At 42.7% G+C, this 27,763-nt stretch overlaps 1 protein-coding gene across 3 annotated transcripts in view; it reads left to right on the forward strand.

The window, feature by feature from the left end:
• The window catches only part of CTPS2 (CTP synthase 2), a 109,901-nt gene extending 82,953 nt beyond the window's left edge, over positions 1-26,948 (forward strand). Inside the window, exons 15-19 of one of the 3 annotated variants that reach the window (XM_030848165.3) lie at positions 4,610-4,665; positions 6,636-6,732; positions 11,480-11,624; positions 25,015-25,125; positions 26,034-26,943. In XM_030848165.3, the coding sequence (XP_030704025.1) occupies positions 4,610-4,665; positions 6,636-6,732; positions 11,480-11,624; positions 25,015-25,084 (368 nt within the window). In that variant the 3' untranslated portion in view covers positions 25,085-25,125; positions 26,034-26,943. Of the gene's footprint in view, positions 1-4,609; positions 4,666-6,635; positions 6,733-11,479; positions 11,625-25,014; positions 25,126-26,033 lie in introns of all 3 variants that reach the window. The other 2 variants (XM_060292892.2, XM_030848163.3) reach the window with 2 other exon arrangements.
• The last annotated feature ends 815 nt before the right edge of the window (positions 26,949-27,763 follow it).

Consider the following 27,763-nt stretch of genomic DNA (forward strand, 5'->3'; position numbering starts at 1 on the left):
GTGGGGCCTGGGGCAAATTGACAAGCACTTGACCCATCAAAGGAGTAACTGCTGTAGCTGATAGTTGCATGAAGGACTGTGGATTGATTCACTGTTGCCAGTCTTCTAAATTTTTAAGAGAGTCTGGAAATCTAGAGTTTTATGAGAAATCTTCTGATTCTTAAATGTTGGCAACATATTTAAAAATTAATAACTGTGTGTCTGCCGACACTGTGCAAGCCAAGTACACCAAAAATCTGCACTCTGGGCAGCCTCTTGGGATCTCTAGACAAACACCAGCAAATCCTTGCACATACAAAGAGAGCTCTAGCTCCTATAATACCTAATTAGTACAGGGCAAGGTTCTGGGCAGTCTTAAAAGTGAGTCAAATTAAGACACGGGTGCAGCAGTTAAAAGATATTTGTGCAAAAGCACAGCAGGTATTCTGAGAGAGAGGTAATGAAGCCCATCAAGTAGTGATTTTAGCTTTATTGCACACTACGGGTGATTTCTTCTGGCCCCCTGGAAATAGGAAATGTGGAGGCCCGGTGAAAGGTAAGGATCGGGAGGTGTAGAATGGGAGCGTAAGGCTGACGGCTTCCCGGGGAGTGAAGGTGGGAGAGGAAGGGAGGGTGTAAGCGTGGGCGGCCGTCCCCAGTGGAGGCCGCAGGTCAGGGAGGCGGGGCAAGGGGAGTCCAGAGAGGAGCAGAGGTCACAGATGGGGGATGGGGGCGTTACTCCAGTCCTCACTGAGGACAGATCTGCTGGGTTGTTCAGTAAAATGACAGGAATGAAAGCTGGGTTGCAAAGGGTGGGGATGGGGTGTTAGATAAAGGGGGAGTCAGAGGAAGAGGGAGTGGTGGCGGCAAGAATGGGGCTGTTTACCTTTTACTTTTTAAAATTTTAGTTGTAAAACACACATAACATAAAATTTGTGATCTTAACCATCTCTATGTGTACAATTCAGAAGTGTTAAGTATATTCACATTGTTGTGCAGCTGATCTCCCGAACTTTTTCATCTTGCAAAACTAAGACATTTTACCCATTAAACGACAACTCCTGATTCCTCTTCCCCCAGCCCCTGGAAACCACCATTCTGCTTTCTCTCACCAAGAATTTGATGACTCTGGGTGCCCCATATACGTGGAGTCATGTAGCATTTGCTTTTTGTGGCTGACATTTCATTTAGCATAAAGTCCTTAAGGTTCATCCATATGGTAGCATGTGTCAGGGTTTCCTTCCTTTTTAAGGCTGCATAATATTCCATTGCATGTATATACCATTTTTGTTTATCCATTCACCTGTCCACGGACATTTGGGTTGTTTCCACCTTCTAGCTTGTATAGCTTTTTGTGGGGGAAGTTTTTGCTCTGAAAAGGAAAGAGAAAGGTTCAGGTTCAGACGCTAGGATTATTAACAGGAGGGTGGGGATTGGCAGGACCGTTAGTGGGTTAAATATATATTATATATGAGACAGAATCTACCCAGTAGCAAATTAGAGAAGGAGAAGGTGTAATTCGGCAGGGTTTTTGTTTCCGACGATGCTATTATATGCATTGTTGGTGTCTTGCTGCCTACACTGAGAGTGTTTTGTAGGTCCTAAGACCTTATCAGGTGTCTTTCTCTAAAGCTTTGCTGCTACGTGCTTCTTAAGTGAACATTAAGCTTATGTGCAGTTAATCTCTGTTGCATTTTATTTTGTCTCCAAAAAGACTAGGACAGGAAGGAAGACCATGTCACTTTGTCATCGTTGAGGATGTCCCCTGTGCCTAGGCTTACCACATGGCACGTGTGCTCAATAAATCCGTCCAGAGAAGCGCTCCTAACAACATGGCATATCTACCCCTTAGTCTTTTCAGTCCACAGCTGGATACAGTCTGCGTCCAGCTGCATCCAGCATCTCGCTTGTCATTGATTGTCCCCCCAACAGCACGTTCAGTGATACTGTGGCTCAGTGGTTACTGACGAGGAATGCACAGGGAGTCACTTGGTGCTTTGTAAAAACCCACGTGCCTGGGCACTCTCCTGAGAGCATCGAAATCAGAATTCCTGGTGCCAGGGCGACCCTGCAGTGAGAATTCTTAGTTTTTGATTTTAAGGTGTTTTCATCTGGTAACACTCTGAGCTGATTCTCAACATATAGTTTTAATGGAAATTTAAATTTTTTCTTTTTTCATGGATATGGCAATGGATTAATTTCATAAATTCATTCTTGATAGATTTGTCAGTGATTAAGAAAGATTTTGAATGCACAAAACAGCATTTCCAAAGTTCTGAAAACATGTTTCATCGTGTACCACGTACACCCCCTGCCCCATATATATGCTTCATTCATTAAACAAATATGTATTGAGTACCTGCTTATATGCTAGACACTGGTCTCAAGAATTGAGGGGATGGGTCCCTATCTTGTCTATTATCTTGTACAACTTATGTTCTAGCTTCCACTCTTTCTGTTTGGATTTCATAGTCTAGAGATAACAATACCAGTCACATGGTTTACTTACTGTTTTAAGTGTTTCACATGTTTTGATTTATTCAGTCCTCACAACAACGCTATGAAGTAGAGACTGTCATCACCCCAATTTTACAGATGAGGAAGCTGAGGCAGAGAGGTGCAGTAATTTGCCCAAGTCACACATCCATCACATGGTATAGTGGAATTTAAAGCCAGGCATTCTGGCTCCAGAGTCACTATACCTCCCCTCTTCCTGTCACTTCTGGGATTTCATAGCAAACACAAAGTTTGCCTTAAGCCAGGCAGCAGGCACAAGCCACACAGGTTCAAAAGTTCGTCAATATCCTGCTAGTCCCGATGACTCAGATATAATTCCTCAATATAATTCCTTATATCCTAATTTGGAGGTTTTTGCCCTTTTTGTCACCATCTCTATTAGTATTGGCAGGCTCTGTTATTGGATTTGCTTAGTCATCTGTCCTAATGAAGGAAGGAGAGAAGACATTTTGGACTCTAGGAGGAAAAGATCAATGACAAAGTTAGAGGTCAGAGGAGAATCAGAATCCTCTCAAAGTTAGGTCCAGATGTTTCAACTGCTTTTTCTTGTAACATCAGAGTATAAGTGTTTCCATTTTTTCCAACTGGGCATTATTGTGCTATCATCTTCCATTTTTTCTTTCATTTTTATGAACCGATAATTTGAGTACAAAGGGCTCTGTCTTGAATGACCCCCTGGCAGTGGCATGTTGGAGTTCTCTCAAAGGAGCTCCCTGCCCCCACTATGCCCATTTTTCTTCCAAGGCACATACCTAAATACTCACTGTCATTGACATCGCCACCAGGGAACTCAGTTTGTATGCGCAGAATGGCAAGTAGAAGTTCAGTCATGATAATTGATCACACTTAGTCATGGAGAATACAGCCAGTTTGAGTTTTCTGTATCCAAGTCAGAAGCTCAAGCGAGATGTGAGACATTCGGTCTCTTGGTTGAAACATCCTGTTCCGCGGCCTGATGACACCTTGGAGAGTCTGGCAATCCCCTGCCTGTGGACTCGAGCCCTGCTCCTGATTCTGCTGGGGTTCAGCGATGTGTTCCAGCGCTGTCGGCAGGTCTTCCCGTCCCCTGGCTGTGAGCCTGGGGTCTGCGTGCTGAGAGCCGGTGCAGAGGGAATAGTCGTCGGCCCCTGTGCCTGCTCCAGTGCTGTGACCCACTTGGCCATCCTGCTTCTCTACGTGCTCCATGGGCCCTGTGTTCTTGAGAGGTGCCTGGTGACAGACCCCGCTCCTCTCCACCTCACACTGGGGTCACTGGGCGTCCCACTGGCCCCCGTGTCCATCGCCAGACAGGCTGTGCCCGAGATGCTGCCCTGGGCTGCGGCCCCCGCTGCGACACGGGCCTGTCTAAGCAGCCGCGCGTGTGATTCTCTGCCACACACCCCTGGTTGAGAACTGTGGGTGGAGATGTGCTCTCATTCCTGCCAGCAGCCCTCCGTTCCTGAGGCGATGCTGGTTTCCGACTGTCCCCTGCTAATAACGCAGCAGGTCACATCTTAGTGGTTACATCTCTGTCCTCGTTTTTGTTTTCTGGAGTAAATTCTTAGAGGTCAAATTTTAGTCAAAGGATAGCCATATTTTTAAGGTGGGGTGTAAACCAGTGTGGCCGGTACCACACGTGCGAAAGAAGAGGCGGCTGGTGTAGTGGAGAATGCGTTGGGCCGGGAGTGAGGAGGCCTGGGCTCCAGACAGGACGGCATGGCCAGCGGGGCGGGGCTTTGGGCAAGTCCTTTCTTTTCGTTTCCCTTCCCTTGGTTTCATTTTCTTCTTTTGTAACATGAGCCCCGTTGTGAATCTGCACAGTGGTGATGGTGCCGATGTCACTGGGGCTCTCTGTTCTGCAGGCAGGCGTATGAAAGGAGGGCCTCTGCTGGAGTCCGTGGTGGGCTTCCCTCTGTGCACTGCTGACGGCTTACTTGAGAATTGCTTCAGGGTTTCAAAGAAGCTATGGCTGTCCTATAGGAAAAGAAAATCGAGATTACTATCTAGAGTCTGGTTCATTTTTAGGCCTCTGATAGACGGATGGAGATCAAAGAGATTTCCCCCACACAGATGCCATGGATGTGGTTCCAAAGCTGATTGCTACAATATTCATTTCACTTTCATATGTTTGCAGGGAAACTTTATGGTGACGTTCCTTTTATAGAAGAAAGACACAGACATCGGTATGAGGTATGGCTGTTACACTGAATTACTGTGGAATATAGATGCTTAGTGTGAGGAACCCCAGTGATCACAAGCGGGCCTCTGGAGAAGCTGTCCGGCCTGGTATCCATAGGGCTCAGGGGAGAAGTGTCAGATTTCCCAGAGGGGGCGGGTAGGGGTGGGGAGACTCTGGTCTTGGCTTTCCAAAGGCAAAATCTTTAAGTATCTGCACATGGGACATTTCAGGGCTCTCTGTTACCCTAACTGCTGTCTCTTAGACCGAGATAAGGTTGTTATCCTTATCCTGAACCTCCTGCCCTTTATTTTGGCAGAGTTGGGAAAAGGGTACTTGCATCTTCTGAACCAAATGCCTCTCGGGATAGGGATGTGGCTCTGGGTATCACATGATGGACTCTTGGTTTGGGAGCCTCTTGGAAGCTACATTGAGCATGAAGCTTAGTGTCGCATGATGAAGAGGAGTTATTGTTGAGATTGCCGCATGAGAAGCCTACGTTCCCCAAAATGCAAATTGTCTGTTCAGGGATTAATTGGTGTACCAATTACATTGCTTTTGACTGTGAAGAGTCAAAATTCCTGCTCATTATTCACTGATACCAGCCTAAGCAATAAGGAAATTTGTTATCTCAGGTAACAGGTAGTCCAGAGGCTTGGCGGGCTCCAGGCATGGTACAATCAAGGCTCTTGCTTTGTCTAGGAGTCCCTTGGCCCTACCCTTTTCTGTGTGTCTGCCTTGTCCTTAGGCTGGTCTCCCTCATAGTTGTAAGATGGCTGCCAGTGGCAAGTGAGGCAACATGCATCTCTCCTAAACCTGATTGGGTCAATTTAGATTACCTGCCCACTTGTGAACCAGTAACAGTTCAACTGCTATATATATATATATATATATATATATATATATAATCTCACATCTTCTTTTTCCATCAGTGGACACTTACGTTGTTTCCATAGCATGGCTATTGTAAATAATGCTGCAGTGAACATCTTTTTGAATTAGTGTTTTCACGTTCTTTGGATAGGTACCCAGAAGTGGAATAGCTAGGTCATATGGTAGTTCTACTCTTAATCTTTTGAGGAGTCTCCATGCTGTTTTCCTTAGTGGCTGTACCAATTTACAGTCCCACCAGCATTGTAGGACTTTTCTCTACATCCTTTCCCACATTTGTTATTCCTTGTATTTTTGATGATAGCCTTTCTCACAGATATGAGGTGATAGCTCATTGTGGTTTTGATTTACATTTTCTTGATAATTAGTGATGTTGAATATCTTTAAATGTACCTTTTGGCCATCTGTATGTCTTCTTTGGAAAAAGGTCCATTCAGATCCTCTACCCATTTTTTAATTTTTTTTTTTTTTTGGTGTTGAGGTGTATGAGTTCCTTATATATTTTGGATATTAACCCCTTATCAGATACGTGATTTGCAAATAACTTCTCCTATTCAGTAGGTTGCCTTGTTTTGTTTGTTTGTTTGTTTGTTTTGGTCATGCTGCGTGGCTTGCGGGACTTCAGTTCCCCAAGCAGAGATTGAACCCATGCCCCTGCAGTGGAAGTGTGGAGTCCTAAGCACTGGACCGCCAGGGAATTCCCCGCCTTTTTGTTTTGATGATGGTTTCCTTCGCTGTGTAGAAAGTTTTTAGTTTGATGTAGTCTCACAGTCCTACTTTTTGAAACTCATCTTTGGGGAGGAAGGTGATCTCCGTGTCTTACTCTTCCGCCATCTTCCCTGCTTTTTTTTGAAACTCATCTTTGGACAGTAGAAGGTGGGCCTCCCAAATGTAAGGGCTGTGATCCAACTATTTCTCAGGTTCATCATGAATTTAAAAATAGGCTTTGAGATTTGAATATAAATAGAAATTAACTCCTAGTTAGAGCATCACCGAAATGGAAAATCCACCCAGTTGGTGGAGGACATTTTCATAAGCTGATACGTCTGTATTGCTCTGCTGTCCAAAGACACTTCATTTCTTGCTTTTCCAGGTGAATCCTAGCCTGATCAACCAACTTGAGCATAATGACTTAAGTTTTGTAGGTCAGGATGTCGACGGGGAGCGGATGGAGATCATTGAACTGGCAAGTAAGTGGGCTCTTCATTTTTGAAAACTTTTGTGGTGATTGTGGTGAGCTAATGTCTCTTTGTCGACTAAGCATACAAAGATATAACTTGAGACCCATTTTATTTGCTCTCCTTTTCCTCTCTCCTTTGAAATAAATATGCAGCTAAATAGAAATAATATGCACTAAGTATAAAGTGCATGAAAAACTAGATTGCTTATAATACTAATCATTTTGGGGCCTATTAGAGTGAACCTGCCATAAAATGATGTCGTGTTCGGAGCCTACCAGATCTACCAGTAGTGTGCTTCCTGGCGTCCTTGCTCCCTTCCTGGGGCGTCTCTTGTTGCAGCTTCTGGGTTAGACGCTCTGGGAAAGGCAGGCAGCCCACTGTTGAGTAGCATTCTGCTTTCTCCCTCCTCTGAGGAAGAATGGCCCAGTGCCCCCTCACTACTGGTGACTGACTGTGCAGCACATGTGACAATAATTTGTTAGATAAACCATCCTCGTTATTGAATGCTTAGTGTGTTCAGGATACTCTAAAAATGGTAGCATCGTTTTCTAGAACCTACCTTTTCCAATCTGTGTACTTTAGGCTCCAGATAACCCGAACTACTTACTCTTCTTCTAACTTTCCTACTGTTTGTTCCATTTTAGTCCACGTCACTGTTCTTCTACTTCAAATTCCTTTTCTCTGTCCCTTGCCTTTTCTGTCTCTCAACTGTTCAGGTACTTCAGAAGTCCCGAGCAGGGAGGAGTACTGAAGTTGGGAAAGGCTTCTTTGACCACTGTAGCATGTTACCTGGACCCAGAAAGAAGGCAAGCAGTGGACACTGAGTGTGCACTCACTAGATGCTTCTCACCAGACCCCTTGCTAGGGACTCTACGTGCCTTATGTAACTTACAAGGCAGGTGATGTTATTCCTACTTTATGGAGAGGGAGACCCGAGTGCAGAGAGGTTAAGCAACCTGCCAGGGCCATCCAGCCAGCCCCTGGCGCGACTGGAGCTAAACCAGGTCGGAGCCTCCTTCTGCCACCACCTCTGTGGGATTTTATTGTTCTTCTTGTTTTCATTGGACATTCCACTTAAGATTATCAATCCATGCCTGAAGTTTTAAATTAGAATATGAGGATGTATTTTCTGTAGTCCTTCTGATGGAAATGCCCATCATTTACAATTGTTATAGAGTGGATCACTGTTTGGTGTTGAAGTCTCTTAAGGCTGGCATGTGAGAGGGCAGAGAAATTTCTTATGCAAATGACTATTTGTTTACTTTGTTCAAGTACTTATTCTCTTTAATTCTCCTGTCTCTCATTATTACCAGCAAGCACTTAGAAGCTTCTTCATCGCAAGGATTTAGTTTCCCACCGACACTTTCAAATTTCATGTGGGTTGGAAAGGAAATGAGACCTGCTGTAAAACCTTGCAGTTTTTAAAAAGCTGACTGCAAGGGAATTCATTTTATTAAGGAAAATTTCCCAGAAGATTTTGATTTTAGCTACCCTTATCACATCCATGAATCACTACGTTCCTGAAGGAGTTCTAAAAGGAACAACAAAGCTTGAGATTAGTATAATGTCAGAATTTGTTTCAAAGCAATTAAGAGCATTATTTAAAAGATACTTTGACTGATAGAGCATCATCAAAATAAAAAGTTTTAGTCTCTTTCCTCATATTGGATTTTTTGGGTAAAGTGATTCAGAGCAACGATCCATTCGTTCAAATATTCTTTCCCTGGCTATGACACGATCCGTTGCTTAGTTTCTGTCTCTAGTGGTACAAAACCACAATTATTGTCGGCTTCTTTCAGAGACATCCCTAGATGCTGTGCTGCAAGATTCATCACATCTTTAATTTAAAGAGGTATTGTTTTCCTTTCTAAGGGCAGCTGGTTTCTCTTCTTTTCTTGAGGGGACACTTTCCCGGGAGAAGGTGGCATTCCTCTCACCAAGCTTTCATACCTGAATGTTATTCTAATTCAAGGAGGCTTCTTCTTGGATATGATGTAGAGGATGTCTACACTGGGTTTTTCTGGATTCAGAGCTGTCCAGTAGAATCTGCTGCAATAATGGAGTGTTCTGCCCTGTTCAATATGGTAGCCACTAGCTGTGTGTGGCTGTTTAGCTCTTGAAATGTGCTCAGTTAATTTGAGTGAGTTTATTAAATGGTCACCTGTGGCCAGGGGCTACCATTTTGTGTAGCAAAGCTTTATTATTTTTTTTCAGGTTTCCAACTTTTATTTAGTTAAGTAAGGAGTAAAAATTAAAACAAACATGAAAAACTACTCTCTGATCCTGCCACTATTTTATAAAGAAGACTCAAAATAGGAGAAGGATCATCATCATCATCGTTTGAGAATTGAAAGATCAGTCCTTTGCAGAAGAGAACAAATGGTGATCTTACATCAAAGCTTCTGAAGCGGGCAGTGAGCGCCCCAGGACACACCTGGCCCCACGGGTGCCAACGGAGGCGTGAGCTAGTCAGACGATGGAAGCTGAAACCCCAGCTAGCCGACCAGGAACAGGACAAAGCTTCTCCAGGCTTCTGCGTCTATACCTGGACATTTACCCTACTTCTGAAGTCCTTTCCTGTTCTAAAGTTCCATAACCATTAGATAAGAACACTCTGCTAGCCTGCTACATATTTTATTAGGATGAGGGATAAGCTTTAAATGATAACCTTAAGACAGTGGACATTGCCATTCAATCATCATTTCCTTACTACTGAGCAGTAGCTTTGGGTCTTCAGTGGTAAGTGATGGGGATTTGTGATTTTGAATTTCGTACTAGACTTTCAGATCACTTGATAAAGCATCTCATTGAAAGATTTAAAGTTATATTTACTTCCTCCTATAAAACTTATATTTTATCATCTTCAGTTTGATATGTATATGGCCATTAAAAAGATTTTTAAAGTAAGGAATACATACTGACCATGCTTTGACTATAGCAATTATGGGATTAGAGAGTTGCCCAATCTCTAATTAGGAGTTGCTTCCTAATCTGGGAATAAACATAGTTTTTGAGAGTTCTGAGTTGGGAGAGGAATTTGTAATCCTAGAAAATTTCTACCCAGATTTGGAAATGTTGCCCATTAATTTTTACCATTCCCAAACAAGGGATTTCAGATACTTGAGAAGAGCTACTTTTCTGTTCCTATTACATCTAGGAGAACTTGAATTGCTCATATAGGGACTTCTTACAACCCTCAATGTATAATAGCTTTATTTGCCCTCTGATAATGTAAGAAATATGTGTTCATTGTAAAGGTTCACACGATACAGAGAAGTATCAATATAAGGGAGAAAATTAAAATATCTTGAACTCTCACCCCTTGAGCCATAACCACCATTAACATCTTGAAAGGGCATCCTTTTATCACTTGGAGACTCTTCATCACAAGAGATACGTTGGCTTCGGCTGAAACATGAGTGCCTGTTCAGCTTCATGGTGCTATCCGTGATTAATATCCAGCCCAGAGCTGTGACTAGAAAAGCAGTTATACCTGGTGCATTCCCAGGGGACCCATCCCTTGGGAAAGGAGACCTTGTGGAAAATGGCCTGAAGTCATCTAAGAGAAAGAGTGACTTACAGTTAGCCTTAAGTATGAGGATACCAGGGTGCTGGGAGGGGACCGTTCCCCCCTACCCTCTTGAGTTCTTGTGGCTAGACTAATAGTAAAATTGACCCAAGACAGATAAGCAGGAGAAAAACAAATTTTAATGCATGCAGACGGAGGTCTCATAGAAATGGGACCTAAGAAGCGGCCAAAGCAGGCAGCCTTTATACTTTTTAGACAAAGAAACAATAAATATGTGAGGAATTAACAGGACAAAGAAACTTAGGCTTTGGGTGCTTAATTAGTGAAGAATCTAAACAAAGTTTGGGCTTGGGTCGTAAATTAACGAAGTCACAAGATGTGTTTCTATAGGCTTCTCTGCCCAAATTCCCTGTCTCTGGTGATAAGGGTATCCTTCCACTTCAGAGGCAGGAAGTACACCTTTCACAAGAGAGATTTGCTTCCTGCTTTCAGGAGACTAGGTGGGGTGTGTGTCAAAGTGTCCCTCTTGCATCAGCTCAATTTTTTTTTTTTAATTAATTTATTTTTGGCTGCGTTGGGTCTTCGTTGCGGTGCGCAGGCTTCTCATTGCGGTGGCTTCTCTTGTTGGTGAGCACGGGCTCTAGGAGCGCGGGCTTCAATAGCTGTGGCAGGTGGGCTCAGTAGTTGTGGCACGTGGGCTCTAGAGCGCAGGCTCAGTAGTTGTGGCACACGGGCTCAGTTGCTCTGCGGCATGTGGGATCTTCCCGGACCAGGGCTCGAACCCATGTCCCCTGCACTGGCAGGTGGGTTCTTAACCACTGTGCCACCAGGGAAGTCCCCATCAGCTCAATCTTAAGTAACTTTAATTCAAAATAATCAATATGCCATTTAGGCATATTTTAGGGTGGCCTGCCCTGGGCCCCACCCATGGAAATGGAACCACTGTACCTCTGTGAAGGGTCTAGATAGCGGGCAGATTTGGAGAAAGCAGATCATCTTCCCATGCAAAAACTTTTGCTTAACTTTGCTCACTCTCTAACACCTTGCACAAATAAAATGCTGGATCTCTTATTGATGTGATGTGTTTTGCAATGTGAAATTCTGCTACCAAGTTGGATCATGAAAATAACTGGCTATGATGGTAACAAGTTAAATAATCATCTTACCACTTAATGAGTTTTCTTATATTTATCTGCTTCAGTTGCATTATGATTATTCTCATTTCAGATCACCCCTATTTTGTCGGTGTCCAATTCCATCCTGAGTTTTCTTCGAGGCCAATGAAGCCTTCCCCTCCATACCTGGGGCTATTACTTGCGGCAACTGGGACTCTGAATGCCTACCTCCTTCAGGGATGCAAGCTGTCTTCCAGGTAACCAGCTTACAGTTCTTAGCAGTGACTTGAGGTGCAGTTATCAACATCTTAGGTTTCTCATAAAATTTAATATCATTGTAGGATTTTTTTAAAAAGTGGAGAATCATTTTTTTCCCCTCTTAACAAGCATACTTTTTTCTCTTAGTGAAAATGATTTAATCACATCTACAGTGGTAATGTGTCAGCTTTCAAAATCAGACTGATACTGAGTATTGTTTTAGAGATTTTTGTCATTTTGATAGGTTAAAAAAGGGATTTTCTTTTGTTGACTTTTTGATTAATAAATATATATGAATATTTTATATATTTATTGGCCTTTTGTTTTATGAATAGCCTGTTCATATCCTTTGCCCTATTTTTCCTTTTGCTATTATCCTTTTTCTTTTTTAAAAATAATTAATTAATTTTTGGCTGCGTTGGGTCTTCGTTGCTGTGCGCGGGCTTTCTCTAGTTGTGACGAGCAGGTGCTGCTCTTCATTGCGGTGTGTGGGCTTCTCATTGCGGTGGCTTCTCTTGTTGTGGAGCACGGGCTCTGGGCGCGTGGGCTTCAGTAGTTGTGGCTCGCGGGCTCTAGGGCGCAGGCTCAGTAGTTGTGGCACACGGGCTTAGTTACTCTGCGGCATGTGGGATCTTCCTGGACCAGGGCTCGAACCTGTGTCCCCTGCATTTGCAGGAGGATTTTTAACCACTGTGCCACCAGGGAAATCCCCTCCTTTTTTCTTAATGATTGATAAGCTCTTTATATATAAAGGACATTAATCCTTTGTTAGGTTACACATACTTTTTCAAAGTGATTTTGTTTTTTTTCTAAGTTGTTAATGGCTTTCATTAGTTTTTATTAGTTTTATCTTAGTTTTTATTTTCCCTAAAGTTTTAAATAAAGACTTTATGTAGTCCTTATTCATGTATTTTTTATTTATATGTGGTCAAATCTTTTACTTTTGTGGATTATGTCTTTAGTATCCTGCCTAAAGTCTTTCCCTATCAGAAGATTATTATATAAATAGTTACCCATTTGTTTTCCACTAGCACTTTTATGGTTTCTCTTTTTTAAAATTTTTTGAATTGAAGTATAGTTTATTTACAATGTTGTGCTAATTTCTGCTGTACAGCTAAGTGACTCAGTTATACATGTATATACATTCTTTTTTAAATTTTCTTTTCCATTATGGTTTATTCCAGGAGATGGGATATAGTTCCCTGTGCTATACAGTAGGACCTCGTTGTTTATCCATTCTAAATGTAATAGTTTGCATCTAACAACCCCAAACTCCTAATCCACCCTTCTCCATCCCCCCACCCCCCATCCGTGGCAACCACAAGTCTGTTCTCTATGTCTGTGAGTCTGTTTCTGTTTTGTAGATAGGTTCATTTGTACTATATTTTAGATTCCACATATAAGTGATATCATGTGGTATTTGTCTCTCTCTTTCTGACTTACTTCACTTAGTATGATAATCTCTAGTTGCCTCCTTGTTGCTGCAAATGGCATTATTTTGTTCTTTTTTATGGCTGAGTAATATTCCATTGTATTTATGTACCACATCTTCTTTATCCATTCATCTGTCAGTGCACATTTACATTGTTTCCATGTCTTGGCTATTGTGAATAGCGCTGCTATGAACATAGAGGTGCAGCTATCTTTTTGAATTACAGTTTTGTCCAAGTATATGCCCAGGACTGGGATTGCTGGATCATATAGTAGCTCTATTTTTAGTTTTCTGAGGAACCTCCATACTGTTTTTCCTTATGGCTGCACCAACTTACTTTCCCACCAACAGTGTAGGAGGGTTCCCTTTTCTCCACACCCTCTCCAGCATTTGTTATTTGTAGACTTTTTAATGATGGCCATTCTGAGTGGTGTGAGGTGATAGCTCATGGTAGTTTCAATTTGCATTTCTCTAATGATTAGTGATGTTGAGCATCTTTTCCTGTGTTTCTTGGAAATCTGTATGTCTACTTTGGAGAAATGTCTATTTAGGTCTTCTGCCCATTTTTCAATTGGGTTGTTTGGTTTTTTTTGGTTGACTTATATGAGTTGTTTGTATACTTTGGGGATTAAGCCCTTGTCCGTGGCATCATTTGCAGATATTTTCTCCCATTCCATAGGTTGTCTTTTTGGTTTTTTTTATGGTTTCCTTTGCTGTGTAAAAGCTTGTAAGTTTGATTAGGTCCCATTTGTTTATTTTTGTTTTTATTTCTATTGCCTTGGGAGAGTGATATGGTTTCAATTTTATATTTTCAATTTGTAATTTATATGGACTTTATTTTTGGTGTATTGTGTGAGGCAGGGAATCCGCATCCCCCTTATACTGCCCCCCTGCCCCCACACCCCCGCCAATGAAGTAATTTAGATTTGTTTCAGGGATTTCTGTTTTGTTCCATTGGTGATTTCATCTCTTTTTTCTGAATCCTTACCACCCTTTTCATTATCATAGGATTATTGTAAATCAAGCCCTTATCTACCCTACTCTCATTTTTATTTAACATTTTAAAAAATGTGTTTTGTTCTCTTCTGGAGGACCTGTATAATGATTTTTAGAGTCAAGTTTGAATAAAAAAATCCCTTAGGGATTTTCGTTAAAATTTCTTTATATTTAGGGGCTTCCCTGGTGGCGCAGTGGTTGAGAGTCCGCCTGCCGATGCAGGGGATGCGGGTTCGTGCCCCGGTCTGGAGGATCCCACATGCCGCAGAGTGGCTGGGCCCGTGAGCCATGACCGCTGGGCCTGCGCGTCTGGAGCCTGTGCTCCGCAACGGGAGAGGCCACAACAGTGAGGGGCCCGCGTACCGCAAAAAAAAAAAAAAAAAAAAAAAAATTCTTTCTATTTAAATACTCATTTGGGGAGAATTTACATTTTTACTTCCTCTCATCTAAGAATATTGTTATGTAATAACTTTCAAAGTGAAAGGAACTAGCCGGAATCATGTTCTTAGGTAGGGGTTATTACCACAATAACTGGATATATCTTGTTTAGAAGATTACCATTGTGGACCCTCATCCTAGCAAATGAGCCTGGCGATATTGCATTTGAGGACTGCCAGGATCGCTGTGTGGTGTGTCTACGTGTGCTTTGTTACGCAAGCCTGCTTGTTTGCGATATTACCTGCTAGGAGAGACTCACAGCTCTCTAGCATGTCCTTTAACTGTGTGTTCAGATGGGAATAGCTTTACATATTTTGCATGTTGGGTCTCTTAATGAATTAATGATCACTCCCTGCACTCTTGAACCAGTGCAGTGGTTTTCACACCGTGCCTGTGGAGCTGGAATCCAGGCTGCCATGAGGAGTAGACTGGGATCGGGGCGGGGAGGGGGGGGTGTTTCCAGGCTCTTCCCTGCTTCCCTACTTCAGTGGAGCTTCAGCTCCACTCTTCCTGGCTCACGTGGCCTGGTTCTGCATGAGATTGCATATGAAGACGAGCTTCCTGTGCTGTAAGGCTGCATGGCTTACACAGCAGATTGGACATTCCAGTGTGGTCCCGTGTTGGATATATGCTCTGTCCCTTCCCAGCCACTTTATTGTCTCCATTATTTCAGGTGCTCACACGTGAAAGGAGGATGACGGTGGAACAAGTGAGATGGCTGGGAGAAATAACGCACACATAATCGTTCATGCATAACTATCTGGTTGTTTGCAAGCATCAACTAATATAGAAATGGCGTCTGCTTTGTGTGGTCCACCCACCTGTGTGCTGGCTGGCCCGCCAGTTCTTGCCTGGGGCCTGGTGGTCTCTGGGTAAAGCTCACCAGTAGTTTCTGAGAAAAGTGACTGCCAGCAACTGCTGAGCGAGTCACAGGGTCTCAGAAAGAAAGGAAAGATCTCTTAACAAGACTCTGATGCTGGGATTGGGATCACAGCTGACTAGCAGGCTTCCATGGTGGTCAGAGAATTCCTGTCTATCAGCCACCAACTGGTGTGGTCCTTCAGAGCAGCCAGCATCTTATTTATCTTGGTCTCCTGGCTCCCTAGTATGCAGTGGTTGCTTACTACCCATTACAGTACTAAATGTAGGTAGCAGGGGAGGATATAGTCTAGTATAATCTTGACACCTTGCAGGGGGTTTTCCAACTAACAATGGTGCCCCTGACTTAATCCAGTGGCAGACCCTAGGGTTCCAGAGGAACCTTGCACTTCAGCTCCTCTCTGCCTGGCTCCATGGTGTTAGTGAGCACTGAAAAGCAAATAACTGCTTTGATGGCCAGGCGCTAATGTGAGCTGAGTTGGGACTGTATTTCTGTCAAACAAGATTACTGTCTGTAATCAATCCTAAACAAATGTGTCAAGAAATATGAACACTAGACTAATGACTTCCTTTCCCAGAAATTGGCTGATATTATTTAAATGTATGGCACATGTGCAGCTGATGTCTTTAAAACCCACAATGTAAAAAAAAAAAAAAATCCTTGGCTTTGAGCAAATACACCTGGGCTCTAACCTTTGCTTTCTGCTTCGTGGAGAACATTTATCTTTTATTGCCTGGGAAGTTGCAGTAAGAATATTATTTTGGGATCTAGAGCTGGTGAGCTGAACTCTCAGCTACTCTGGTATCTATAGAATGGCAGCAGTTACAAAGACCAGGTCCACCACCTGTGGTGGTCTGTTCAAGAGGCATAATAGTTTTTTCTTTCTTTCTTTTTTTTTTTTTTTGCGGTACGCGGGCCTCTCACTGCCGTGGCCTCTCCCGTTGCGGAGCACAGGCTCCGGACGCGCAGGCTCAGCGGCCATGGCTCACGGGCCCAGCCGCTCTGCGGCATGTGGGATCTTCCCAGACTGGTGCACGAACCCACGTCCCCTGCATCGGCAGGCGGACTCTCAACCACTGCGCCACCAGGGAAGCCCCCAGGCATAATAGTTTTAGGATAGTATTTTAAATTTTTTTTTAGATTTTTATAAGCTACTCAGAAGTACTTGCAAAATCAAACTAAGTCTTGTTTTGGGGGTCCCCCAAGACCACCCACACATTCGATGATTGACTAGAAGGAATCAATATAGTTGTACTCATGGCTAAAATTCATTTCAGTGACAGAGTAAGCATACACAGCTGGCTCAGTAAGGGAAGGAGGTATAAGTAGAGTCTGGAGAAATCTATCTGCAGGTTTCCTATGTTCTCTCCCTCCTGTGAGAGGTCACACAGAACTCACCCTCCCTCCAGCAGTAAAAATGCAGTGTGTAATGTTTATGCCCAGAGAAGCCCATTTGACACTTAAGAGTTTCTATAGGAGACTGGTCACATGGGCATTCTCTGCCTAGCAACTACCCAAATTCCAGGCTCCCAGAAGGATAGCAAGCGCTCACCACAAATCACCTTGCTTGTACAAACAGCCTAGGCCCAGTGAAATGACCTTATCAGTTAGTAATGGAGAAAACATTCTGAAAGCTAAGTTCCCCAGCAAGCAGGCCCTTCTAAAGATAGCAGCCTCAGGCCTGCTGTGTTAACTCTTTTGCACAAGTCTAATAAACCATTTTTAGAATAAAGAAATCAATGGGAAATTATGGTCCATTAAATAAATCATTGTAATTCCTTGCTGAGGTCTCTCCCCTGGTGTCTAAATATAATTTGTCCCATGTTTAAACGGTATCCACAAATTTGCGTGGCTTTGCGGTGTATGATGTAATAGAATGAGACTGCTTCATGTAATTGTAATAAAAAATTGTAGATTTATACTAAATAGAATATCCAAAGGTTCTTATAATTGCAGGTTTTTCAGTATCTAGAAACAAAGCACAGGATCTCTGTCCAGAATTCCATTTTTTTTTAATTGCAGTATAGTTGATTTACAGTGTTGTGTTAGTTTCTGGTGTACAGCAAGGTGATTCAGTTTTATATATATATTCTTTTCCATTATGGTTTATCATGTGATGTTGAATATAGTTCCCTGTGCTATACAGTAGGACCTTGTTGTTTCAGAATTCCATTTTTAAGCAACTGGAAAGAGAAGAGGGATGGGAGTCTGAAGTTCATAGGCTGTTTTTCAGTCTGCGTGTCTCTGGGGCTGCCCTGCAAGGCCCTGAGGTGCAATCACTCCACACCGAGGTCAGGAACGACTTCCAGTTTTTATGATTCCAACATTTATCATGCCCCTCTGTCAGGTCAGAGTAAAACTCTTGTGCTTAGATAGTGCTTGTTCTATGTGCTCTATGCCTGAAAGCAAGAAATGAGATGGAGTTCAGTCAACAGTTCCCAGAAATGCAGCTCTTTTGGGAAACATGTTTTTAAAATACAAAACCGTAATCTTAAGACATGTGGGTAGCATTTTATTCTAGGTTTTAGGATCTTAGATTCCATGTCTCCACGCAATACATACTATCTCTTATGCAGAGAAATCATCTTTTTGTGGCGAGACAGGAGGCAGGCCGATACAGAAAGAGGAGGGAAGTTAACTCCACGATGCACTGTATTAGCTTGATCGTTTCAGACCAAACTCAGAAGTTGAAACTACTTCATAATCGGAGGGTCCTTAGAGGAAGTACAGAGCTGGAGTCAGCGCCTTCCGTTTCCTGAGCCCGGGTGGGCTCCTGGGATCTGAGTCCCTTCTCTCCTGCAAGCTCAGGCTTCCCTCTTCACTTTTCTCTTTGAATCTCGGCAGCAGTCAGGGAGCAAAGGCACCCATTTCCTTCGCCATTGTCTCTGGTCTCTCTCCTGTGACTCCTGGGCTTTTCCTTCTAAGTGACATGCTGGCTTCCAGCCTGGGAAGATTTTGTTTTCTGTGGACTTCTAGCTGAGGCATTACAGAAAATTGGGAAAAAAAGGAAAATGGATCCATAAACCTAACATAGTCACTGTGCTCGCTTTTGAGTCTTTCCTTCCAGTCTTTAGTCCATATCCGTATATGACTCATTTCATGCTTGTAATCATAATAGTGAGTGTGTGTGTGTGTGTGTGTGTATTTTTCCTGATTCTTTTATTTTGAAAACTTTCAAGCCTACAGAAAAGATGAAAGAATAGTACAGTGAATACTTGTAAACCTTTCACCTAGATTCATCAATTGTTGCCTTTTTACCACATTTGATTCTCTCTTTCTCTGTGTATATACTTATTTCTGAATCATTTATAAGTTGCAAACATCATAGCACTTCACTCCTAGATACTTTATCATTCATTTTCTAAAACTGAAGACATTTTCTTACGTAAATGCAGTATCATGATCACACCTAAGAAAATTAACATTAATTCAGTGACATCATTTACTATCCAGTGCATTTTTTTTTTTTTTTTTTTTTGGCGGTACTTGGGCCTCTCACTGTTGTGGCCTCTCCCGTTGTGGAGCACAGGCTCCAGACGCGCAGCCTCAGCGGCCATGGCTCACGTGCCCAGCCGCTCCGCGGCATGTGGGATCTTCCCGGACTGAGGCACGAACCCGTGTCCCCTGCATCGGCAGGCGGAATCTCAACCACTGCACCACCAGGGAAGCCCTCCAGTCCATATTTAAATTTCTCCATTTATCCCCAAATGTATCTTTAGCTTTTTTTTGAAATCAAAAAAATGTAATCAGTGCTCAATTTGAGGTTCATTTGGTTATGTTTCCTTAGTTTCTTTTAATCTGGGTAAATCACCCTCTCGTTTTCAGTTCTGCATAACATTGACTTTAATAAAGAGGCCAGGCCAATTGTCTTCTAGCAATGACCAGAATTTGGATTCATCTGATTGTTTTCTCATGATTAGAATCAGGTTAGACATCTTGGGAAGAGTATTTCATTGGGGCTGTTGTAGACTTTATACAGACACGTCAGGAGACACGTAAGGCACATAACCTTCCCTCTGTTGTCACACGGTGGATGGGGCTGAGTTTATCACCTGGTTAAGGTAGTGACTGTGTGGGCGTATCTTTTGTAAAGAAACATTTTTTTCCATTTCAGTTTCTAAAATACCATCCCCCACTGAAATGAACTAGGGTTCCTGGAAGAAACGCTTGGTTTCAGGTCTGGGGCAGGGAAAGTACAAGATGAGCCCAGAATGTGTTGCTAGACTTAAAGGAAGGGAGAGTTCAAAATCCAAGGGGGAGATTTTGTATAAGATCAAAGAAGCCACTTGAAAGGGGCTCACTTTGGACAGTTCGAACATCAAAAACAATCATGACAAAATTGGATTATAACACATTACATTTTTAAAAAATTCCATAATAATACTCAAAAAAACCAAAAGGCCAATTAAAAGAAATGTAGATGCAACCCCCAATATAATAACTGAGTCAAATAAGGATCATCAGTGGTTGCCAAAACCATTGGATGAAAGGTTTAGGAAAACAGGATATTCATATGTTCTCAGAGCATCACCACAGAGTCTTTATTAATTACAAAAGCCTGTCTTTTGAACTGAACACCTCGTACACATTTTTCCAAGTTGCATGATGCTCTTGCTGTTTGATGGCTGCGTGCTTCAGCGTCCACTCAATGCGCCACATGTGCTGGAGCTCACGCCATCCCAGCCATGGTGCTGGGTGCAGGAGAATCAACTGCAAGTCCAATAAGAACACACACCCTGTCCTGGGGGACTCATCGGGTAGTTTAATGGTTCTCTACATTTTGAGGCTGACAAATCACCTTCCAAGAAAGTGATGAAAGCTGTGGACCCACTTCCTGGAAGGCTGCACACACATAGCAATTGGAACGGTATTCATATCCCAGAAGCCTCCCATCCATCGAATCCATCGATATTCTTCTAGGGGTCCTCAGATACAGACCCCCAGCTAAGAGAGTCTTTATAAAAAGGGGATGGTAATAGTACTCACTTCACATGGTAGTGATGAAGAGTACGTTTTATTCTAAATGGAAAGCACTTAGCACAGTGCCTGGTCTATGGTAGGAAATTAAATGGGAATTATTATTGTGCTATTATTAATTTCACCTTAGTTCCCGTCTCCTTCATCTCTTGCCTACTCAAAGCCTCCTACCTGCTCTCCAGGCCTCCAGCTTTCCTCTTCTCAGTCCATCTTCTGCTGGCAGAATGCTCTTCCTGCATTATTTTGGAGCTTGAATCTCTAAATGGCTTCTCTTGACTCATAGCATAAAATGCCCACAAATCCCTACGGAACAGCCTGAACTCCCCCAGAGGGTTTAGTGCTTTGGCTTCAGCTCTCACGTCTCCCTTGGCTCCTGTTATACATTCCTGAAGTGCTTAGCGAGAAGGGAATGCCAATCTGTAGCCTGTTAGGATGCTGGTTCCCCAAATTGTTACTGATGGTGGGCATCAGAGGTGGGTGTGGCCTCTCCGCTGATTATATACAGAGTGTACATTTCTCCCTCTAAGGCGTCCTTATCCCACTTTGGGTGTCTCTTTCTATTTGACTAGGAGAGTAAGATACTCTTTTTCTCCTGTGTGAATCTAATGTGCATTTTCCAGCACTGTTCTAAACTTGGAATCACCTTCCTTTTTATTTTAACTCTTGGGCTACATGGTTGATGTTGCCAGGGGCCATTCTTGCAGTATAAGGTGCAAATATTTTATTTTTGTGGGGACAGTGTGGGCAAGTAGAGCGGGTGCTATGGGTTTATTTTCTGGATCTGCCACTTACTGGGTAATTTTTTTCCAAGTCCCCAGTCCTAAACCTCAGGATCTTCATCCTTTAGGGTTGCTGTGAGGAACAGTTGAGATGGTGCTTTGTAAACTTTCAACTGATATAAAAATACTACTTTTCCTCCTTTGTTACATTTCAAGCAAAAGTGAACTGGAAAAAAATATTCTTTTTTGCTTTCTTTTTTGACAGTTCTTTTAAACATCTTTAAAACAGCCCCCCTCCCTTATTGTTGGACTCCAAAACCATACCTGGAGACTTTTTCTCGTAAAGTACTGCTGATAAACCCCATTTGAGTATGCCTTCCGTCAGGGATTAAACGTTGCTTAAAAGGTGCTCTTTACTGATCGTGATTCACTGCCTGCAGATGATGTGGTACCAGCCAGGGACGGAGTTAATAGAGACATAGACTACTGTGCTTTTAACGCCCCGCTGGGGTTGTGTTCTACCGTTTACTATTCAATGCAAAACTCATTCACAGCATACTAAGTTTTTATTCCATTGCTCTTATATTTTATGGCTTCCAGGGGCTCTTTGAGAAGGAAGGAAGCATAGCAATAACAATGCTTTGGGGGAAACTGTGTGCATGGAAACCTGTTTTAAAATATGCTTTCTCCATATGAGATGGATTTTGATATAAAGTGTTACAGGAATGTATGCATGCTGGGAATCTTAAGTATGCTATTAATTTTTTTTTTAATTCCGACCACCTCTTTTTGTTAATGGAGAAGAAATGGTTTAATGGCTGCATCAGGGTAGCAAAGAAGGTGGACTATATGAGACATTACTCTACCCTTGCCCTGGTGCGTTGGAATATATGTTTTCTTATATTGGGAATTTATTAGGAACCAGGAGTCTTGGACAAACAAACTTGACTATGACAAGCCTTTTGTTTGTCAAAGAACCACATGTAGACCATGGCGGTCAAGTCTTGTAAGTCCAGCCAGCGTTTAAGGATAGCGATTCCCTTGCGTTGCTGCTGGTGATTTTGATTTTGTGTTGTAAGAAATAGTACAGTAAAAAACTTTTTTAGAAAGAGTGCTTCCGTTATTTGGGGGGTACATGCATGTATGAGAGAGAGTTGCTGTGATTTTGACTGTACATAGCCAGACCTTAAAAAAAACCTTTCTTAGGGAGTGATAAGGAGAACCACTGCATGGTGATTATGGTTTTGTTTTTTAAATCATCATTCATTTGTTTTTAAATCAATGCTATCCAATAGAACTTTTTGCCGTGATGGAAATGTTCTATAATCTGCACTGTCCAATATGGTAGCTGCCAACCACACATGGCTGTTGAGCAGTTGAAGTGTGGCTCAGTGTGTACACGTGAGGAATGGAACTTTAACTTTTATTTGGTTTTAGTTGATTTAAATTTAGATAGCTACTGTGGCTTGTGGCTACCACATCGGACAGTGCAGGTTTAAAATTTTCTGCTCCTCAAAAGTAACAAGGCACACACGAATAGTTCCGTATTCTGCGGCATTTCAAAAAATTTAACATGTAAGACCCTAATATCTAATAACTCTCCCCACTGAGAAGTGTGTGTGTGTGTGTGTGTGTGTGTGTGTGTGTGTGTGTACAGAGGTTATTTAAAAAGACAGGTTGTCTTAAGATAGAGCTGAGATGTCTCGAATTAAGTGAAAATATGCCCCGATAAGTATCTTATGACTTAAGTCCGTTCTGTGTGAAACAAAAATGAAGCCCTAAGTCTTACATGGCACAGAGCAGCACCCACATTTTATTGGATGTGCAGGAACCGCTGCTGTCCTGCATGTGGAATTGTGTTTCTAGCACTTGTGTTTTGCTGGAGCATGAATGCCATAAAATCAGCATGTTTATTGAGCAGCATTGCCTATTTTGAGAATTCTGTCCTTGAGTGTTGTGGTTTATGTGGTTGTTCCACCTCCGCCCCTGAACACATATGGAAGAAAATTAGTGAACCGTCATTTGCCTTGGAGCTCCCCTTCGTTAGACTCAACCTGTGCCATTTTGATGCCTTGGCAGAGTTTGGGGCTGACAGCCAGCAGACAGGAAATGAGAGCCATTAGGTTAGACCCACCCAAGTCCACCTGCTGAAGTGGGTAGGGAATTACTCTTGGTACAGGAAAGACTTCTGAAAATCATGCACTTGGCAGTTTTCGCCGCTTCTTTATATTTCCATGACTTTTTGAGAGATGCCATGTTGTAAACACATAGCCCCCATAAACAGCAACAGCTCCTATTTTCATATAATTTCAGAGCACATTTAGGCATTCTCTTTCGGCCCTCATAACATTTTGATGAGGTGGTAGGTATTGTTACTACTTTTTTCTAGACTCTCAGGCATGTGGCTAATAACCAGTACAACCAGGAGTGTGAGGGCGAGGATGTGGGCCCACCCCATTCCTCCATGGGCTCGGAGGTGGGGAAGGAAGCTTGAGATACTTGAGAAAATGGAGTTCCCTTGGCCCTTTGGCCCTTCTCACTTGTGGTGTCAGGGTACATGCCCTGTGGGGCCCACTGCAGCACACACCTTCGACTTGAGCCTGTGGCCTGGGTTAGCACGATGGGGATCCTGGTCCCACCTTGAACAAGCTGTGTGCCTAGCGAGTCACTTGAACATCCTTGACCTTCATTTCTTCTCACATGGGGAGTTGAGTGCATCTTCCAAATTCCCTTTAGTTGCAGAGAACCAGGAAGGAGTCGACGTTTGCGTAGTAAGAGTGCATGGATAAGGATATATCAATTTTGGGGGGTTGTTTTTTAAAAATATATTTTCTTTGGTTATTCCTGTGTTTTCTTTATTGGAAACCCTTTTGTAACAGAAGTGGTTTTCCTGAATTAAAATCTAACTAGGAGGTATCTTCTACTTGATTGGTTTTAAGGATATGTTGATTTCTTTGTTCACCTAAGTAATCTTGTCTTTTCTGCCAATTCTTGATCTTTTTCTGTGTCTTCTCCATACTCTAGCCCCACCCTCCCCCTTTCCAGTATTTTGTCCAAAAGTCAGGGAGGAGAGTGAGGTTGTCTGTTATGATTTTGTTTATGTATTTATTGATATTTACTCCATATGTTTAGGGTAAATCTTTGTTTTCTAGCCTGTCAGCATAGGGTTTCTCCAATTGTTCCCTCTCCTCTCTTTAAAATAAGTGAATTTTCACCTCTTATGGAATTCAGACTTCTATTGCTATAAGTCAGCAAAAACTTGGCCAAGGCTAGGAACGGGTCGGCATAAAACACTTACTTCCTGACAATGTCATCTTCGTAGATCAGTAGAACTCTTGAGGGGTTGATCAACCTGCTGACTTGCTTGGAACCAAGCAAGAGGAACCCCAAACTGAGTCTGTGGCTCAAAGTGAAAGTACAATTACAGGCCTATCTCATGGAGAAGGTGTATTTCTTCGGGAACCCAAGATGGCGGCATCTAGGTCAATAATCAGTCCTACTTTGAATACTACATGTAACTTGAGGTAGTTGGATCATCACATAAAGTTTCTAATTTGAGAACAGCAAAATTGTGCAAATTATTTCTCAAACCCTTGGACCTATGAGAATGTTTATTGGAATGGAAAACTTTCATGCTGTTGACCTATACTAGTGGTCTTCAGAAGGTTATAAATTTCAGTCTAAATTGAAATGCTTTTATAAATTTTCTGAATAAGGTACTTCCAATTTAAGACACAAGCAAATGATCAGTTCCTCTGACAAAAGAAGGAGACCGTTGGTTGTGGTTGGACTCACGTCTTCCTGGAGTGACTAGGAAGTAATAATAGAATATTCCTTAGTATCTTCTCTTAGTGGGGGTTAATTATGGAAAGTGTTTAGGATGGTAAATAGGATAATTGCCCAGAGTTTTTTTACACCTTGCTAAGTTAATTCGTCTTTTGCTCTAGTGATAGATACAGCGATGCCAGTGATGACAGCTTTTCAGAGCAAAGGATAGCTGAGTTGGAAATCAGCTGAAACTGATACGTGACTTGGAATCACCAGGACTGCCTGAGAGGGTGAGATGGAACCTTTAAGTTCTTGTTTGTTTCCCAGACAGGCTGTCTTCTTGGTGTAGAAGGGAGCATCACAGGACTGGTCCCGCAGGATCCTGCTCCCCTGGGACGCTCCTGTTTGCATAGTTAGCAGGACAGACTTGACAGCTGACGGTGCTTCTGGGAATCTGGAATGCACCTGAGGAAGCAGGCAGTTAGGAATGCGCCTGAGGCCGGGAATAAACATATCCGGGTGCCTCTAAATGGATACGTGGAGGCTGATAGTGTAGCTGAGGGGTCAGCAAACTTGTTCTGTAAAGGGCCAGACAGTGACTGTTTTCGGCTTTGTGGGCCCTCCAGTGCGTTGGAGAGGGAGAGCAGGCTTGGACAGTATGTACATAAATGGGCAGGGCTGTGTCCCAGTAAAACTTGATTTCCAGACACAGTGTGCTGACCCCTGGTCTAGGTCACTCATGGAAAAGCAGAGTTCCTTGGATTTGTAGAAAATAAAATAATGTTTTCTTTCTTTGTAGGGAGATGCCAGAGACTGGCTTGGCTTCCAAGGGCAGCTTATGTCCCTCACGGCTCCTGGAGGTTTTATTAGAGAAGGTAGCAGCCTGGATGGCTTTGTTCCATTCATGCTCAGAGGCAGGTGCTGCCTGGACAACCCTGCTCTTTAGCAGGGACAGCAGCTTTTGGAAAATTCGTGCGGAGTCCATCGCTCCAGTGTGATTTCTCTTCTTATTTCACTTGGGGGCAGAACATTCCTGTTCACCAGGGAAGGCACATCCGGGCCTATTTAGGTTTGCCTCAGACATGGAGACCTTCAGAAGCAAACCAAAATGGTGCAAAGATTAGTTGGAGGCACTTGTAAGACATATTATTCAGCTTTCGATGTGGCTAATACTTCTTTTTTCTTTTTTTTTTTTAAGGCTCTGAAGTAACCGAAGCCAAGATGAAGGAAGTATCTAAGGAAATCACCACACTCATAGAATCACTCTTTTCTCCACCAAACATGGGATGTACAGCCTCGAGGGGAATCTAATAATATGCACTTCCATGAACCAGAATCAAAGGGGTAGTTTTCTTTTTCCTCCAGAGGTGACCTTTGGTTCTTGCAAATTTCTGTAGCCAATTAAACTTTTCCCAGCAACTTCAGCGGGCAGAAAGTGTGTTGGTGTCTTGTCTGGTGTATGGAGACGTCCAGGTGGTGAGGAAGGATCCAGGTAGCTGAGCCTTCTCTGGGCTATATGGGAAGGCCGGCAGGGCACACGCAACAACTAATTTTGTGTCAAAAATGAGTCATTCTGTTACCTGGAATTCAGCCACAGATTTGCATGTGGCCCAAGTTTATTTCAGTTTGTCACTCTGTTTATTTGTAGTAAAAAGTAAAATGAAACAGGTCCAAGACTGGGGGTGGTAAGTAAGGCCCTGGCCTCAGGCACAGAATATAAGGGGGCATAAAAAAACTCAGGAATCAAGATCGGTAACATATGTATATATATTTACTTGGGGTGAAATATCACATAACATAGATTAACCATTTCAGAGTGAACAGTGCAGGAGCACTGGGTCCATTCGCAGTGCTGTGCAACCACCACCTTCATCTGGTTCCGTCCCTCTTCCCAGCCGCCCCCACAGCCACTTATCTCCTTTCTATTTCTATGGATGGGCCTATCCTGGATATTTCATATTAGTGGAATCATATAATACGTGGCCTCTCGTGTCTGGCTTCTTTCACTGAGCTTGATGTTTTCAAGGTTCATCCACGTTGTGGCCTATGTCAGTTCTTCCTTGCTGTGGCTGAATGAATTTCCTGGTGTGGATTAGGCTACAATTTGTTTATTCATTCATCCGTTGATGGACATTTGAGTTGTTTCTACCTTTTGGCTTTTTTGGATAGCGCTGCTGTGAACATTCATGTGTAAATAAATTTTGTTTGTTTGTTTGTTTTTGTTTTTGCCACACCGTGCCTCAGCTTGTGGGATCTTAGTTCCCTGACCAGGGATCCAACCCGGGCCCTCGGTAGTGAGAGCACAGAGTCCTTAACCGCTGGACTGCCAGGGAATTCCTGTAAATAACTGTTTGAGTATCTGTTTTTAACTCTTTTGGTAAATGGTTACACCTAGGAGTGGAATTGCTGGGTCACGTGGTAATTCTGTTTGACTTTTGGCGGAAGCATCAGTAATATTTTAATATAAGATTTTAAAAAACCAAAATTCATAGAAAAAATTTACAAAGAGCAAAATAGCAAATTTTAAAATAAGGACAGGATCCAGCCCTGCCCCTCCCTCACCGGCCGTAGTCCTGGGCCAGTTGTACAACGTTCTCATCCAGTATGCTTCCTGATTTCCCTGTTGAATGTACTTGAGATGACTTAGTTGTTGCTTACATTTGAGCCTTCTGAAACTGATTTAAATATTTTAACTGCTCGGTTAATTTTTTTGTGGTTGTCTTTGGCCTTTAACTGTTCTCTCTTAATGCTGTAAAGCATTATTTTGTGAACTGCTACAGAAAATTTATCTACCAAACGCATGCAGAAATGAAATGAATAATTCTGGTAAACAAAAATATTGAAGAACGCTAGGACTCCACTTGTGAAAATTACAGCTTGAAGATCACAGGAGGCTCCAAATGAAAAGCCCACAAGAGAGGTTAAAAG

Source organism: Globicephala melas, chromosome X, assembly GCF_963455315.2.
Source record: "Globicephala melas chromosome X, mGloMel1.2, whole genome shotgun sequence".
NCBI lineage: Eukaryota > Metazoa > Chordata > Mammalia > Artiodactyla > Delphinidae > Globicephala > Globicephala melas.